Raw genomic sequence first — 18,550 nt, forward strand, 5'->3', positions numbered from 1 at the left:
GTACATAAGAACATAAGAAAGGCCGTACCGGGTCAGACCAAAGGTCCATCTAGCCCAGTATCTGTCTACCGACAGTGGCCAATGCCAGGTGCCCCTGAGGGAGTGAACCTAACAGGCAATGATCAAGTGATCTCTCTCCTGCCATCCATCTCCATCCTCTGACGAACAGAGGCTAGGGACACCATTCTTACCCATCCTGGCTAATAGCCATTTATGGACTTAGCCACCATGAATTTATCCAGTCCCCTTTTAAACATTGTTATAGTCCTAGCCTTCACAACCTCCTCAGGTAAGGAGTTCCACAAGTTGACTGTGCGCTGCGTGAAGAAGAACTTCCTTTTATTTGTTTTAAACCTGCTGCCTATTAATTTCATTTGGTGACCCCTAGTTCTTGTATTATGGGAATAAGTAAATAACTTTTCCTTATCCACTTTCTCAACATCACTCATGATTTTATATACCTCTATCATGTCCCCCCTTAGTCTTCTCTTTTCCAAACTGAAGAGTCCTAGCCTCTTTAATCTTTCCTCATATGGGACCCTCTCTAAACCCCTAATCATTTTAGTTGCTCTTTTCTGAACCTTTTCTAGTGCTAGAATATCTTTTTTGAGGTGAGGAGACCACATCTGTACACAGTATTCGAGATGTGGGCGTACCATGGATTTATATAATGGCAATAATATATTCTCAGTCTTATTCTCTATACCCTTTTTAATGATTCCTAACATCCTGTTTGCTTTTTTGACCGCCTCTGCACACTGCGTGGACATCTTCAGAGAACTATCCACGATAACGCCAAGATCTTTTTCCTGACTCGTTGTAGCTAAATTAGCCCCCATCATGTTGTATGTATAGTTGGGGTTATTTTTTCCAATGTGCATTACTTTACATTTATCCACATTAAATTTCATTTGCCATTTTGTTGCCCAATCACTTAGTTTTGTGAGATCTTTTTGAAGTTCTTCACAATCTGCTTTGGTCTTAACTATCTTGAGTAGTTTAGTATCATCTGCAAACTTTGCCACCTCACTGTTTACCCCTTTCTCCAGATCATTTATGAATAAATTGAATAGGATTGGTCCTAGGACTGACCCTTGGGGAACACCACTAGTTACCCCTCTCCATTCTGAGAATTTACCATTAATTCCTACCCTTTGTTCCCTGTCCTTTAACCAGTTCTCAATCCATGAAAGGACCTTTCCTTTTATCCAATGACAGCTTAATTTACGTAAGAGCCTTTGGTGAGGGACCTTGTCAAAGGCTTTCTGGAAATCTAAGTACACTATGTCCATCAGATCCCCCTTGTCCACATGTTTGTTGACCCCTTCAAAGAACTCTAATAGATTAGTAAGACACGATTTCCCTTTACAGAAACCATGTTGACTATTGCTCAAGAGTTTATGTTTTTCTATGTGTCTGACAATTTTATTCTTTACTATTGTTTCAACTAATTTGCCCGGCACCGACGTTAGACTTACCGGTCTGTAATTGCCGGGATCACCCCTAGAGCCCTTTTTAAATATTGGCGTTACATTAGCTAACTTCCAGTCATTGGGTACCAAAGCCGATTTAAAGGACAGGTTACAAACCTTAGTTAATAGTTCCGCAACTTCACATTTGAGTTCTTTCAGAACTCTTGGGTGAATGCCATCTGGTCCCGGTGACTTGTTAATGTTGAGTTTATCAATTAATTCCAAAACCTCCTCTAGTGACACTTCAATCTGTGACAGTTCCTCAGATTTGTCACCTACAAAAGCCAGCTCAGGTTTGGGAATCTCCCTAACATCCTCAGCCGTGAAGATTGAAGCAAAGAATCCATTTAGTTTCTCCGCAATGACTTTATCATCTTTAAGCGCTCCTTTTGAATTTTGATCATCAAGGGGCCCCACTGGTTGTTTAGCAGGCTTCCTGCTTCTGATGTACTTAAAAAACATTTTGTTATTACCTTTGGAGTTTTTGGCTAGCCGTTCTTCAAACTCCTCTTTGGCTTTTCTTATTACACTCTTGCACTTAAGTTGGCAGTGTTTGTGCTCCTTTCTATTTGCCTCACTAGGATTTGACTTCCACTTTTTAAAGGAAGTCTTTTTATCTCTCACTGCTTCTTTTACATGGTTGTTAAGCCACGGTGGCTCTTTTTTAGTTCTTTTACTGTTTTTCTTAATTTGGGGTATACATTGAAGTTGGGCCTCTATTATGGTGTCTTTAAAAAGGGCCCACGCAACTTGCAGGGATTTCACTTTAGTCACTGTACCTTTTAACTTTTGTCTAACTAACCCCCTCATTTTTGTATAGTTCCCCCTTTTGAAATTAAAGGCCACAGTGTTGGGCAGTTGAGATGTTCTTCCCATCACAGGGATGTTGAATGCTATTGTATTATGGTCACTATTTCCAAGCGGTCCTGCTATAGTTACCTCTTGGACCAGCTCCTGTGCGCCACTCAGGATTAAATCTAGAGTCGCCTCTCCCCTTGTGGGTTCCCGTACCAGCTGCTCCATGAAGCAGTCATTTAAAGTATCGAGAAATTTTATCTCTGCATTTCGTCCTGAAGTGAAATGTTCCCAGTCAATATGGGGATAATTGAAATCCCCCACTATTATTGGGTTCTTAATTTTGATAGCCTCTCTAATTTCCCTTAGCATTTCATCATCACTATTACTGTCCTGGTCAGGTGGTCGATAATAGATCCCTACTGTTATATTTTTACTAGAGCATGAAATTTCTATCCATAGAGACTCTATGGAACCTGTGGATTCGCTTAAGATTTTTACTTCATTTGAATCTACACTTTCTTTAACATATAGTGCCACTCCTCCCCCTGCACGGCCTGTTCTGTCCTTCCGATATATTTTGTACCCCGGAATGATTGTGTCCCATTGATTGCTCTCAGTCCACCAGGTTTCTGTGATGCCTATTATATCTATATCCTCCTTTATCACAAGACACTCTAGTTCACCCATCTTATTATTTAGACTTCTGGCATTTGTGTACAAGCACTTTAAAAACTTGTCCCTGTTTATTAGCCTACCTTTTTCTGATGTGCCAAACAAACAGACTGACAAACACAAGCTCAGCACACAGCAAGTAACCCCCAAACACAAACAAACACACACTACAGACAGTCACTTACCCCACAGATGCTGTATTAGCTCCTCCTTCACCTGGAGAACTCCCTTGCGAAACTCCCTGTTCGCAAAGCTCCCTGGTCGCTTGTGCGCGGCTTTATAAAGCCCTGGCCTGAGTGAATGCCCCGCCCACTGATTAAGGCTCAGCCAATTACCAGAGGCTTCGAGCTTTCAAACCTGCCTCCAACTGCCAGCCAGAGCACACGGACCCTCAAACAACCAAACAAACAAACAGACTGACAAACACAAGCTCAGCACACAGCAAGTAACCCCCAAACACAAACAAACACACACTACAGACAGTCACTTACCCCACAGATGCTGTATTAGCTCCTCCTTCACCTGGAGAACTCCCTTGCGAAACTCCCTGTTAGCAGCCCCTGGTCGCTTGTGCGCGGCTTTATAAAGCCCTGGCCTGAGTGAATGCCCCGCCCACTGATTAAGGCTCAGCCAATTACCAGAGGCTTCGAGCTTTCAAACCTGCCTCCAACTGCCAGCCAGAGCACACGGTCCCTCAAACAACCAAACAAACAGACTGACAAACACAAGCTCAGCACACAGCAAGTAACCCCCAAACACAAACAAACACACACTACAGACAGTCACTTACCCCACAGATGCTGTATTAGCTCCTCCTTCACCTGGAGAACTCCCTTGCGAAACTCCCTGTTAGCAGCCCCTGGTCGCTTGTGCGCGGCTTTATAAAGCCCTGGCCTGAGTGAATGCCCCGCCCACTGATTAAGGCTCAGCCAATTACCAGAGGCTTCGAGCTTTCAAACCTGCCTCCAACTGCCAGCCAGAGCACACGGTCCCTCAAACAACCAACCAAACAGACTGACAAACACAAGGTAAGGTCGTTGGCTTGCCTGTGAAGCCGACCTCCTGCTCCTTGATCTACTGGAGCGGTAGGATTCCACCTCCAACTCCGAGGTTTCTGAATACGAAGACCGAGGAGGGGCAGTACCCATTGTTGCCGGCGAGTGGTGCTGCAAGGCCGGGGAACGCTCTCTTTGCACTGTTACTGCTGGAGCGGTGCGGGGAGGGGACTGTGGCGTCATCATGGCCGGCTTGCCCCTTGATTTGATCGGGGGCCATCCCTGGCAGCTCTTCCCTCCGGCGCGGGGAGGCCACTTCGAACGCCTCCGGCGTCGATGGGAGGCACACATCCTTGCTGAGGTCCGGGGACCTCAACTCTGGACTTGACTGCACCCCCACGGGGGCAGAAGACAACGGGACCTTGGGAGGATGTGGCTGTGGCACAGCTTGTCCCACCACACTTGTGGACCCCTCCGGCCTTTTAAGGTCCTGGTGCGGTGATCCGCTCCTCACCGGACTCTTCTTTAGCGCAGGCACCGGTGATGGTGATCGGTGCCGCATGGAGGCTGATTTTCTAAGTCCCGATTGTCTCCGGTGCCGGGACTTAGAGTTCTTAAACCGGGCCTCCTCTCTTGCTAATGGTGCCAGAGCGCTGCGTACCGAGGATGAGGTGCTGGGCGCCGGGTCGGCAGGCTAGGGGTCCAAGTGTGGCCGTAAGGCCACCTCCATCAGGAGCACTCTAAGTCTCTGCTTTCTGTCCTTAAGAGTCCTGGGATGAAACCCCTTGCAGATACTGCACTGGTCCCTTTGGTGGCCCTCCTCGAGGCACCTCAAGCAGGAAGAGTGCGGGTCACTCTTCAGCATAAACTTCCCGCAGTCCACGCAGAGTTTAAACCCTGGTGACCCAGGCATGCCCCAGGACAGGACGACGATTACAAGGGGAGGAGAAGCCCCCCAACAGCTATTAACTATCTCACAACTAACACTAACTCTAAACTATGAGAAAAAACGAACTATATACACTTAATAGAGACACTGCTAGGCTTGCTGCGAGAGCGAGCAAGTTCCAGCTAGCCGTCACCAGCGTTAAGAAGGAACTGAGGGGGTGGAGGATCGGCGGGCCCCTATATAGGGCGCCAGGAGGCGCCACTCCAGGGGGTCGACAGGCCAACCCTACGGCGCTGCTAGGGGAAAATCTTCCAGCTGGCGTGCACGCGGCGCACACACACCTGCTTGGAATGAACATGAACACTCACTTGAAGAAGAACAATTTTTCTTATTTCATTCGGGAAATATAAGAGAAGGAGTGAAAAAAATGAGACTGGCATCTGAAATTTTACAGTGTGGTCCTTTGAAATTAGACCCGATATCCTTTTGTCTGATGTTATCTTTGCTCATTTCATTGCAATATAACAATGTTGAACCACTGTTGCATAGCTTCAATACAATAATTTTCAGGTACGCAAAATTAAAAAAAATAAGCTGTGTTAAGGTCTCTCCCTTTAAAAGGAAGTCTTCTGAAACTCGCTGGTCCTGGAAGTTACAGTACCATTTCTAAGGAATTTTGCCAATGAATTCATTCAATAGGAGGAAGATAGGAACCTAAATGAAGAAGTTCCTTGGCTTTGTGGAATAGGTAACAAAAAAAAAAAAAAAAAAAGAACAAGAAAACCCAGCTCCACCCACCACCATATAGTGCTACCTCTTTTGTCTAAGGCTTTGTTTAGTTCTTGGCAACCTACCCCCCAAGAGCCTTCTGTCTTTAGTTCTGATATTTTCTTAACTGTTCATGTGAGGTCCCTCCAAAGACATTTATCACCTCTTAAAAGGCTACTTTCTTAAGATCTTGAAGAATGAGGTCACTACCGGTATCAGAAATATAAATGATGTCATAAACTGATGTTGCTCCAGTGACATCAATGGACTGGTGCCTATGTACCGCAGCTGAGAATCTGGCCCTGAATCTGGAAATCTGAGCTATATGCTATGACTACATCTGCATTAGGCGAGCTCTTATTCAGGTAAGCAGGACTTGACAAAAGTACATATTTGAGACAGTAGCTACTGAAAGAGTGAAGCACATGTTTCTGAAGTTATAGCAAGGTGAAGATATATCATTTGTATCTCTCAACCAGCTAGAAGAACTGTGGCTTTGAAATAACAGTTGTTTTCTTTTTTTAAACTGTTTGACTTGTACCATCCAAGTGTGGCTGTCTAGAACGCTAGAGTAGCTCACATTCTGCACTGGAAATCCTTGGTAGGATGCACAATTTCAGACTAGTATGTTTGAAAAATGGCTTTCAGGACTGGATAAGATTATGAACATTTATCTTTTCTTCACTGACTCATCTTCTCTCCCTTTCCCTAATCCTTTCCTTAGCTGGGTGGTACACTAAGCAGTTTCATAGTAAGGAATCCTACTTGCATCAGCTACCACTGCACAGCTGCTTCTGCTGTGTTGGGGCTCCAATTGTGCAGTATTTCACCAAAAAGGGAACTAGGTGATAAAGGAGATTATACTGACACTAAAATTAGATCATCCTCATTTAGAGCATCCAGCAAGAAAAGAGAGAGGAAAAAACAGACTCCCAAAGGAAAAACACAGACAGCAGATCTGAGCAGATGACAATAGTGAATGACTATTTGGGAGGCTGCTTAACTATGCTGCTCAATGATGGAATGTGTGATTGTTATAGTTGCACATAACAGTATTTAATTTTAGCTTTTTTTCCTTTAAAAAACCCTAGAAATTACAGTAAAAACCCAACTATGTTAAACAAATGTCATTTCTGTTGGAAAGTTAAGCACTTGAAAGTTGTGTCCATGCAATCTCAATTCTGCCCTCTTGCATGTACAGTATGAAGCAGTCTGTATTGAGATGATCACATACTATTTTTCTGCAGCACTCCTATCTCATACAGAGACACACCTGGGAGTAGGATTAAGGTTGCATGGGCAATCGCAAATCTGGCATTTCATAACTTTCAAGTGCTTGACCTTGCAACCTAAATTTCTTTTAGCACAGTTTCTCCCCCCTCCTTATGTCTTTAATTATTGTTAGCTGCATGGTATATAAAGGTAACACTGTTCTGGAACCAATGTGTGTTCAAATGAATAATAAATTGAAATAAAAGTAGATTCTGGGATATGTTTTTCATGTAGCAATACATTAAAATGCATAACTATCCATTTACTTGAAATGTAAAGACAACTCAGAATATAACTGGAATAAGAACCTACCGTTTTGCTGATGTAACTTGTGCTGATATTCATACACTGCAGCCCCTCACTATTGCAGCAACCTCCACATCTGTAGATGGATACACATGGGGGTTTAAAGAAGGTGTTTGTTGTTGCTCCAAACTCTTTCCCCACATCTACACACACCTCACGTGGCATGCACTGAGTTTTCCTCCATTCATTATCAATACCTGCCAAGTTATAGGGAAGTTCATACATTATAATGCAGCTAGTTAAAATAAGAACAACACCCCACCATAGATTAACAGCAACTTGCTTATGTTTGGAATCAGACTAGCATGTGACTTCGTGTATTTAGATTCTTGATTCAATTAAATACACATTTGTTTAGAGAAACTGAATTCTCTCTGCAGTAACTTTCCAGAATCCCATGGCAGTGCTGCCAGGGAGCAGAGCCGCTGTGGGGACAGAGCTGTAGTGGAACCACTGGGATCCTAGTAAACATCTCCAAAGTCTAGGCAGATCTCAGGATATCCGAAGATTTCAGAGAGACTTCCATGTAGAGTTTCCTATCCCTATGTGGCAATATCTGCAGAGGAGAATCATCTGGCCCTAGGTAACAAACACTTCAGGATTTGGACCACACTGTATGTTAAAAAGCTTGTTTGATTTGTGTCCTGTACTATTAAAGTGACAAATATTTAATTGGATGTTCATTTACATTTGTTAACTACAGAGTGCTCTATCTATGCTTTTCTGATGCAAGCAAAAAAACAAGTTACAGGGCAATATTTTATACCTTCTTCATTAAACTTAAATTCTAATTAGGCTAGGCCCTTAGACATTGATTTTCTCACTTGGCATTTCTGCCAAATTGCAATTGTGTACAGATGAGACCTCATCACTAAAAAGTGATGCAACTTGCCTCACCACAGCCCCGCTCCTCTGTCTTGGAGCCAACGTCTGTTAGGTTGCTTTCTGGCTCAAAGAAGAACTAACATTACACCTGTTATATAATCAATTCCTCCTATAACAATTCAATTCAAACCCACCTACTCTATTGTAAATTTTACTCTTCCTCTTATAAGTTCTACATCTTCCCACCAAAAAAAAAATCTATAAAGTAGAGCTGTCGATTAATCGCAGTTAATCACGGTTTTAATTGCACTATTAAACAATAGAATACCAACTGAAATTTATTAAATATTTTGGATGTTTGTTTACATTTTCATCTATGTTGTATTCTATGTTGTAACTGAAATCAAAGTGTATATTATTTTTATTATAAATATTTACACAGTAAAAATGACAAACTAAATAAATAGTATTTTTCAATTCACCTCATACAAGTACTGTAGTGAAATCTTTGTCATGAAAGTGCAACATACAAATGTACTTTTTTTGTTACATAACTGCACTAAAAAATAAAGTAACACAAAATTTTAGAGCCTGCAAGTCCACTCAGTCCTACTTCTTATTCAGCCAATTGCTCAGACAAACAAGTTTGTTTACATTTGTAGGAGATAATGCTGCCCGCTTCTTATTTACAATGTCACCTGAAAGTGAGAACAGGCATTCTCATGGCACTATTGTAGTTGGCGTTGCAAGATATTTACATGCCAGATGCGCTAAAGATTCGTATGTCCCTTCATGCTTCAACCACCATTCCAGGGGACATACGTCCATGCTGATGACTGGTTCTGCTCGATAACAATCCAAAGCAGAGTGGATCTATGCACGTTCATTTCATCATCATGAGTCAGATGCCACCTGCAGATTTTCTTTTTTGGTGGTTCAGGTTCTGTAGTTTCTGCATCAGAGTGTTGCTCTTTTAAGACTTCTGAAAACATGCTCCACACCTAGTCCCTCTCAGATTTTGGAAGGCACTTCAGATTCTTAAACCTTGGGTTGAGTGCTGTAGCTATCTTTAGAAATCTCACACTGGTACCTACTTTGTATTTTGTCAAATCTGCAGTGAAAGTGTTGATTTTAAGAACACTTTCACAACGTGCTGGGTCATCATCCCGAGACTGTTATAACATGAAATATATGGAAGAATGCACGTAAAACAGAGCAGGGGACATACAATTCTTCCCCAAGGAGTTCAGTCACAAATTTAATTTACTCATTTTTTTTTTAAATGAGTGTCATCAGCATGGAAGCATGTCCTCTGGAATGATGGCTGAAGCATGAAGGAGCACACAAATGTTTAGCATATCTGGCACATAAAATACCTTGCAGAAGTGCCATGCTACAAAAGTGCCATGCAAATGCCTGTTCTCACTTTCAGGTGACATTGTAAATAAGACGCGGGCAGCATTATCTCCTACAAATGTAAACAAACTTGTTTGTCTGAGCGATTGGCTGAACAAGAAGTAGGACTGAGTGGACTTGCAGGCTCTAAAATTTTACAGTGTTTTATTAAAAAATGCAGGTTTTTTTGTACATAATTCTGCATTTGTAAGTTCAATTTACAAGAGATTGCACTACAGTACTTGTATTAGGTGAACTGAAAAATACTATTTCTTTTGTTTTTTTACAGTGCAAATACTTGTAATCAAAATTAAATATAAAGTGAGCACTATACAGTTTGTACTCTGTGTTGTAATTGAAATCAACATATTTGAAAATATAGAAAACATCCAAAAATATTTAAATAAATGGTATTCTATTATTGCTTCACAGCGCGATTAATTTTTTTAATTGTTTGACAGCCCTACCATAAAGTAATTCTATTTTCAGGCAGAATGATAAAAAAATATGTTAATGTCCATTAATGCTTCAACTGGTCTGTTGTAATATTATAAACATACTTTACACAATCAAAATAAGCCACACCAAGGTGTGCATTACTTGGCTACTCCAGGTGGTTAAAGATTCTTTGCCATGAGCCTCTCAGTGCATCTGAGGCATGCATCAATAGCTGAATAATGCATGCATTATTCTGGGTTATTGCTTAATTGAAGAAAATCAGGGGGGAAAAAGACAAATATTTTCTTTTTTCCTCCCTCAGTGGGGATATTCTTTGGGAGTCACCTATTACTGCCTTCTTACTTCCTGCAAAGTCTTCAAAGTCTCAGCATAGCAGAGATTCTTTCCAGCTGAGGACTTCTGGATTTAATTTCAAATATCTGCTGTACTGTACCATCTGAAAATGGTGCAAACACTTCCTTCTGCATCAGTGTACACCTTGTGCATCCCACTGAGTTCACAAAACGTATATCAGAAAAAAATAGCCATAAGGATTAGTTTCTTTCATTATGGAAGTGTCTAAAGCGGTGCTTAATTTGTGCCAGAGCTTGCCAGGGCTGAGCCCCCGGCACCTGTAGGTTTGGCAGTTCATAGCCCTGGCACCTCTGGACTTGCCACGTCAGTTATGAAAATAAGAAAAATTGCTGAGCCCTGGCACCTCTTTAATTACAAATTAAGCACTGGTTTAAAGGTCGTAACTTATGCATTAATACAAATCAAAGGCCTTAGCCGTTTTTATTTTCAGTGCTTAGATTTTAAAGTGTTTTTGACACAATTGACATTTCTTCAGATTTTGATTTACAGTATTTAGTACATCTTTTATTTCCTGAACTTACTTTTCAAGATCTCTGCATTATAATGTGCTGCTGCAAATTTTACTGAATCATCTGATCTTGTGTCGAAGCTGGAGTGTTCCCTGTTGTGTTGCCAGCCCCCTTTCCTCAACTGACATTTGAACATTTTCCAGTACTCTGGGTAAAGTACTGTCATGAGTTCATCCACACTGGACACAGACCGCAACTGCTCTTCCAGCTCTTTGCTTGCATGAGCCTGTTAAAGAAACATGCAAGATTAATTACTTTCTGCATTGCACAAGTTTTGCTGTAAATTAGTTTGTTGAACAGATAAGCTTTTGTAAAATCAAGTCTCCCCCTTAAGAATCTTCTTACGAAAAAGTCTACACTGATGTTGTTCTGTAACATCTGATACTGCAATGCCTTTCTCTCATCACTAATTCTTACTCAAACATGTTGTTCAAGATAAGTATTATTCTGTGAGAAAAGAGTTGCAGAAGTAAACCCTTGCACGATACAATTTGGAGGTTAAGGCAATGTATTACATGTAGGAGCCAGTATGGTTATCCATACATTGTATGGATAACCGAATGATTTTTAAATAACATTTTTACTTTTTCAGACAAAATCAGACAGAGTTTATAATTATATGCATATTGCCTAGCATCATGTAACATTAAAAAGGATGAGATCAAGTAAAATTGTGCATGTTTTCCCAAAATTTAATGAGAGCAAAAAATGATGAAAGTGCAAAAATGGGTGAAAATGAAATTAGAGAATTTTTGAAAACTGTTTTTTATAATTTTGTTCATTGTTAGGGACCAATCCTGCAGACACTCGCTATAGAGCATAGTGTTTACTATTGTGAATAGTTCAATACAAGCCAATGAAACTATTCATAGTAGTAAGCACTATATTTGGTAATAAGTTATTGTAGGACCAGCCCTATATTGTAGCTCTTTATTTGGTAAATATCAGTTTCTCCCATCTCAAATGTAAATAAGATATGGACATAGGTATTTTTAAAAAAATCTTGTTTAGGGTCAATCATGACTATGCCACAAGCTCCACGTAGGAGCCAGTGTGGTTTTCCATTGTCTCAAATGCAGATTGTGAAAGAGATGATGACTATAAATTACATTCTGCCTTGTGATTCCCCCATGTTGCCGGTGGAACATGCACCCCACCACCATACATCACGCAGAAAATACCTGGTTAACACACCATCCATTCCCTGCCCACTCTTACCCACATGTGCAATGATGGTGGAGAAAACCACACATAATGGTTCTCTGGAAGTTGCTGTCTCTCCAGATGCAACTACTCACAGTATGGATATCCAGTGCAGGAGAAGGATACAACTCCTCATGCATGTGCATGCAGGAATGGACACAGTGTGGCCCTTCAATGGCAATATTATAGACAATGTAAGCAGTGTTCATTAACTATTGCTTCTGTACACATAAATACATACACATACAGTAACTATTGTCTTCTGTATCCCAGAAAGAAATGGCCACATTAAAAAAAATACTGGAGACAAAACAGGTGGTTTAAAAATAATATAGGCTTATCAGAGTCTAACAATTTTAAGCAGGTCAAATTTATTTTTTATCCTAACCTGAACAATAGTGTATTTCTAAATTTTCAAATATTTTGATATGGATGCTTTTAGGTGTCTGTGACAAGAAGTAGTATTAATTTTAGCAATGAATACGGCTTACATAAATTGGTTGCAAGATTTAGTCATGAATTAATTTCTATATGTAAACAAAATAAAAACTATTACATAATAAGAAATATTTTATTCCCTGCACAGTTCCAAAATATTGCTCTCAATGTTGCCAACTCTCATGATTTTATTGTCAGTCTTGCAATATTTATTGCTTTACTTAAACCCCAGGTCCTGGAGCTGACAAACTCATCTTCCATTATAAAACAAAACAGAACCTTCTAGCCTTCCAGGCAGCAGAGAAAACCCTGAAATAAGCACAATCTAAGGGCTCAGAAATCAAGAAGTCAAATAAAAGAACCCTTTTTTTTAAATCTTATGATTTTTTTGGAGGCCTGACTCATGATTTTTGAATGACTGGAGTTGGCAAGACTGTCCTGTACAATTACTACCAGGACAAATATAAATGATACAAAGATTTCATATATACTGAAAAACCCTTTGTATCTGAATGAACGATAACATGTTCATCTTATTTATTCTTCATTACAAGAGATATGACGTATTCTCCCCCTTTCTTCCCTCCATCGGGGACACAGCAGCAGGGACCAGCTCTAATTGCTACATGCCACCAGCCCCATAGGAGCAGCAGAGAAGCCTGAGTGCCCTTAAAGGGGCTGGGACCCTGCTTCTCCTATAATGTAGACGTTTTGGACCTCGCAGGATCCTAGAGTCCAGGCTCCAGACTGAGCCCAAACGTTTACATAGCAATTAAACAGCCCCTTAGTGTGAGCCCAAGTCAGCTGATATGGACCAGCCTTGGGTATCTGCAGTATAGACATACCCAAAGTTACCTGAAATAAAATGGATGCTTCAAGTATGAAATTGTAGAACTACTAACAGTGAGTGATATGTAACTTATCATTTCAATCAGCTTCCGTACCAGATGACTGGAGGATATCTGGATGATAGCCAGTTCACTGGAAAATGTGATACCAATTTTTAAAGAAGGGTCCAGAGGCAATCCTGGCAACTAACGGCCGGTAAGCCTAACTTCAGTACCAGGCAAATTGGTTGAAACTACAGTAAAGAACAGAATTAACAGACACATAGATTAACACAACTTGTTGGGGAAGAAAGTCAACAAGGCTTTGTAAAGGGAAATCATGCCTCACAAATCCATTACAATTTTTTGATGGGGTCAACATATATGTGGACAAGGGTGATCCAGTGGATATAGTGTACTTGGATTTCCCAAAAGCCTTTGACAAGGTCCTTCACCAGAGGCTCTTAAACCAAAGTAAGCAGTCATGGGATAAGAGGAGAGGTCCTCTCATGGATCAGAAACTTTTTAAAAGACAGGAAAAAAAGGATAAGACTAAATGGTCAGTTTTCAGAATGGACAGAGGTAAATAGTGGTGTCCTACAGAGATCCGTACTGGGACCAGTGCTATTCAACATATTCATAAGAGATCTGGAAAGAGGGATAAACAGTGAGGTGGCAAAATCTGCAGACAATACAAAATTATTCAAGATAGTTTAATCCAAAGCAGACTGTGAAGAGTTACAAAGGGATCTTGCAAAACTGCGTGACTGGGAAACAAAATGGCAGATGAAATTCAGTGTTGATAAATGCAAAGTAATGCACATTGGAAAACATAATCCTAACAATACATACAAAAATGATGGTGTCTAAATTAGCTGTTAGCACTCGAGAAAGTGATCTTGGATTCATTGTGGATAGTTGTCTGAAAACATCCACTCAGTGTACAGAAGCAGTCAAAAAAAGCTAACAATGTTGAGAACCATTAGGAAAAGGATAAATAAGACGACAGAAAATATCATAATGCCACTATATACATTCATGGTATGCCCACACCTGTGTGCAGTTCTGTTCACCCCATCTGAAAAAAATATATTAGAATTGGAAAAGGTACACAGAAAGGCAACAAAAATGATTAAGGGTATGGAACAGCTCCATATGAGGAGAGATTAAAAAGACTGGAACTTTTCAGCTTGGAAAAGAAACAACTAAGAAGGCATATGATAGCGGTCTATAAAATCATGAATGGTGTGGAGCAAGTGAATAAGGAACTGTTATTCACTCCTTCACGATAACACCAGAACCAGGGGCCACTGAAATTAATAGGCAGTAGGTTTAAAACAAAAGGAAGTACTTCATTACACAACACACAGTCAATTTGTGGTATTTGTTGCCAGGGGATGTTGTGAAGGCCAAAACTACAGTGACGTTCAAAAAAGAATGAGATAAGTTCATAGACGACAGGTCTATCAATGGCTATTACCCAAGATGGTCAGGGATACAACCCCATGTTCTGGGTATCCCTAGCCTCTGATTGTCAGAAGCTGGGAGTGGACAACAGGGGATGGATCACTCAATGATTGCCTGTTTTGTTCATTCCCGCCGAAGCACCTGGCACTGGTTACTGTCAGAAGACAGGATACTGGGATGAATAGACCATTGGTCTGACCCAGTATGGGCGTTATGATGTTCTCATGATCAGTGCAAGATCTGTCACCAACAATCAATCAGTGATGAAGTACCCAAGATCGCCTGCATCCTGGAGACTTGGCTCTATGACACTACAAGCCCTGTGCTAGCTCGCCTCCTCCCCACTTTCTCCCACTACTTCGTCTATCATATACCAAGACAAGACAGGAAGCACTACATCAAACATCAAATCGGAAAAAGTCGCCTCAGGTAATAAAATGTCTTCTAAATTCATTTGTCTAGCCCAGGGTGGGCAAATTTTTTGGCCCAAGGGCCACGTCTAAGTATGGAAATTGTATGGGGGCCATGAATGCTCTTGAAACTGGGGGTTGGGATGTAGGAGGGGGTGAGGGCTTTGGCTGGGCGTGCGGGCTCTGAGGTGGGGCCAGAAATGAGGAGTTCAGGGTGTGGGAAGGGACTCTGGGCTGGGGCAGGGGTGTGGGTGGGTGTGCTGGGAGTGCAAGCTCTGGGGTGGGGATGAGGGGTTGGGGGTGCATGAGGGTGCTCCAGGCTGGGACTGAAGGGTTCGGAGGGCAGGAGGGGGGAATCAGGACTGGAGCAGGGGATTGGGGCACGGAAGGGGTTCAGGGATGTAGGCTCCAGGCGGCACTTACCTCAAAGCAGCTCCTGGAAGAAGCGGCATGTCCCCCCTCCGTCTCCTATGTGAAGGCACAGCCAGGTGACTCTATGCACTGCCCTGTCTGCAGGCACCTCCCCTGCAGCTCCCATTGGCTGTAGTTCATGGCCAATGGGAGATGCGGGGGGGCACTTGGGGCAGGGGCAGTGTGCAGAGCCCCCTGGCTGTCCCTACGCGTAGGAGCCGGAGGGAGGACATGCCGCTGCTTCCAGGAGCCACGCAGAGCCATGGCATGCGTGGAGCAGGACAAACCCCCAACCCCGCTCCCTGGCTGCAGCACTGGAGCGGTGCAAGCCCCAGACTCTGGTTCCTGGTGGGAGCTCGAGGGCCATATTAAAAACATCTGAAGGTCCGGATGCGGCCCCTGGGCCGTAGTTTGCCCACCCCCGGTCTAGTAGCAGAAACCAGAGCCAAAACAGATTATTTTGTTCATTTACAGACCACCAAAGACCAAAAGATTAAAAAAGGAGCTAACTAAAACCTTGTTGTGAAAGGGTGGGGGCTTCAAATTTACCAGACACCTACTAGCCAGAGGCTGATATGAAAGATGTAGCCAGAAATTAGGGTGCAAGGCCAAGCATCTCAATAGGAATCCTTGCCCTTCCCATCAGAAGAGCTGTTCATCAGAAAGTTGATCCTGGACTATGCTGCTAAGGTTCCCCATCCCTCATCTTTAGTACTGATCTCAAGCTGGTATGTTTAGTCTTCTGGTAACCTAGACAAGTGGATTTGCTTAAACTCTACTAAACTGTTTTGCTTATGAGCTAAGTCATAAATTAGGCACTTGTATAGCATTTTAGATCTATGTTGCAAACTGAATTTCTTCATGGCCACACCACTTAGTAAAAAGCTTCATCTTCAAACGGGATTGGAGATGATATATGCAATTTCAACTATTCAACACAATTGAGAAGATGGCTTTAGAAACAAGTGTTTGGTCATAATTTTAAAGTGCTGAAGTTTTATTTATTTCTGATAAGATCAGAAGCATTTATAAAAAAGCAATAGTACTAAGAACAGTTAAAAAGTCAAACATATTCTCCTTACATTACATTATTTCTTCATTTGCAAATCTACTCTATTGTTCTCTTCTTGTAATAGAGCGGCCAGTGGAGCTGAGAGACCGGGCTCTCAGCTCCCCGCAGTGCCCCTCTTAAGTCAGTAGAAGTGCTCCTGGTGAGGACACGCACAAATGATCCCAGGAGGGTAGCATAGACATGCACCAGTGCAGAAATTACTGTGGTGGTTGTAAGTCGACCAAATGTAAGTTGATTTAGGATTGTAGTATAGACATACCCTGAGGAAGTCACCTTGGTTCACTCACATTCAGAAGTTCATCTCTGTATATCCATACTACTGAGAAAAGAACCTGAGGGGGAACCTGATAACAGCCTTTAACATATTTCAAGACTCTTATAAAGAGGATGGTAACCAACTGTTCTCCAAATTCACTGAAGGTAGGACAAGAAGTAATGGACTTAATCTCTGGCAAGGGAATTTACGTTAGATATTGGAGAAACTTTCTAACTATAGGGGTAGTTAAGCACTAGAATAGGCATCGAAGAGCTGATACGGAATCCTCTTAATTGTTTTTAAGAGCAGGCATGACAAACAGCTGTCAGGGATGTTCTAGGTAACTTGGTCCTGAGGCAGCACAGGTGGCTGGACTAGATGACCTCTTGAGGTCCCTTCCAGCCCTACATTTCTATGATTCTGTCAAGAGCTAGACATGCAATGTGCACCTGAAGCTTAAAATCTACAGAAATTGATGGCTTAATATTCCAGCTCCACTTGCCAGAGAAAGTTGCATATTCACTTCTGATAAGTATAATTTTCAAGACCTGATCTAAGATAAGGTTGTGAAATATTGTTTTAAAAATACATTTCCTCATGGATTTTCCAGAAGGCCACGTGTACTGTTAATGTAATAGTGTTTACAATTTAAAGTATTCATTTAGAGGAGAACATAATGAAGCATGAACACACTTTTTTCGAATGTGGGCAAACGGAAAACACAATATATTTATAAGATACAGTACATATTTTCTGCAAAATTAAGTCTTGGTGGAGAAGAAGAAACTATTTTGATGTTTTCTGAGGAAGTGCAACAAGATTATTCCATTATAGCTGCTCAAATTCTAGGAGACTGATTAAAATAGATTCACAGGGAGTATTTAAGCATTTTTAGTATAGCAGAGGGAAGTTTTCTAATGCACTATACTTAGTTTATTCTATAAATAACCCATGAAACTGGGCCTATAATTGTCCTAGTTACAAGTGAGTAATTAGAATGATCACAAAATTGCAATTTTTGTTCTTAAGAATCACTCGCTATTGATCTTAATTAATGAACACACTTCCCTTAAAAGCAATTGATGTTTTAAGTCAGGTTTACAAGTACAATGTAGGGAGCCTATTCAGTCACTAGAGGGCTTTTGCTATTTCTTCTCTTCAGCCTGACAAGAGAAGAAAGAATGGAAGCAAGGGTGAATAGCAAGGTACACATACTGTACTAAGTATTGTAACTAGGGTGACCAGACAGCAAGTGTGAAAAATCGGGACCGGGGTGGGGGGTAATAGGAGCCTATATAAGAAAAAGACCCCAAAATCGGTACTGTCCCTATAAAATCGGGACATCTGGTCACCCTAATTGTAACCAGAGCCCTCCTAAGCACCATTAAAGATTTAGAGGAGAAAGAAAAGGAAGGTTGTTTATTTATTGCCGGTAGGTGTCTACAAATGTATTTCAAAATGTGTTGACCTCTCCTTGCTATAGTCATCATTAACCTGTAGGCATGAATTTTGAACTGTGGCAAATTAGACAAGTATTTATAACTGGTTCAGGTTGAATGAGACAATTAGAGGCATTAAAGACCTATGTAGAAATTTAATTTTGGCCCAGAAATCAAACAGACACAACTGCCAAATTGTCCACACAACTAAATCTTAATTTCCACTTGATTAAATGAGGGCGTTAACTGCATTTCTAATAGTAATTGAGTTGGCCAAGGAACCTTGAGCTGGAATAAACTGCCAGCAACATTT

General features: G+C 41.4%; 1 protein-coding gene across 4 annotated transcripts in view; it reads right to left on the reverse strand.

The window, feature by feature from the left end:
• The window catches only part of VEGFC (vascular endothelial growth factor C), a 187,202-nt gene that overhangs the window by 43,323 nt on the left and 125,329 nt on the right, over positions 1-18,550 (reverse strand). For all 4 annotated transcript variants that reach the window (XM_045019471.1, XM_045019470.1, XM_045019473.1 and 1 more), the window contains exons 2-3: positions 10,727-10,940; positions 7,179-7,369 (exon numbers count right to left, since the gene is read on the reverse strand). In XM_045019471.1, coding sequence (XP_044875406.1) covers positions 7,179-7,369; positions 10,727-10,940 — 405 coding nt within the window. The remainder of the gene's footprint in view (positions 1-7,178; positions 7,370-10,726; positions 10,941-18,550) is intronic.

The sequence above is a fragment of the Mauremys mutica genome, chromosome 5 (genome assembly GCF_020497125.1).
Source record: "Mauremys mutica isolate MM-2020 ecotype Southern chromosome 5, ASM2049712v1, whole genome shotgun sequence".
Taxonomy (NCBI): Eukaryota; Metazoa; Chordata; order Testudines; family Geoemydidae; genus Mauremys; species Mauremys mutica.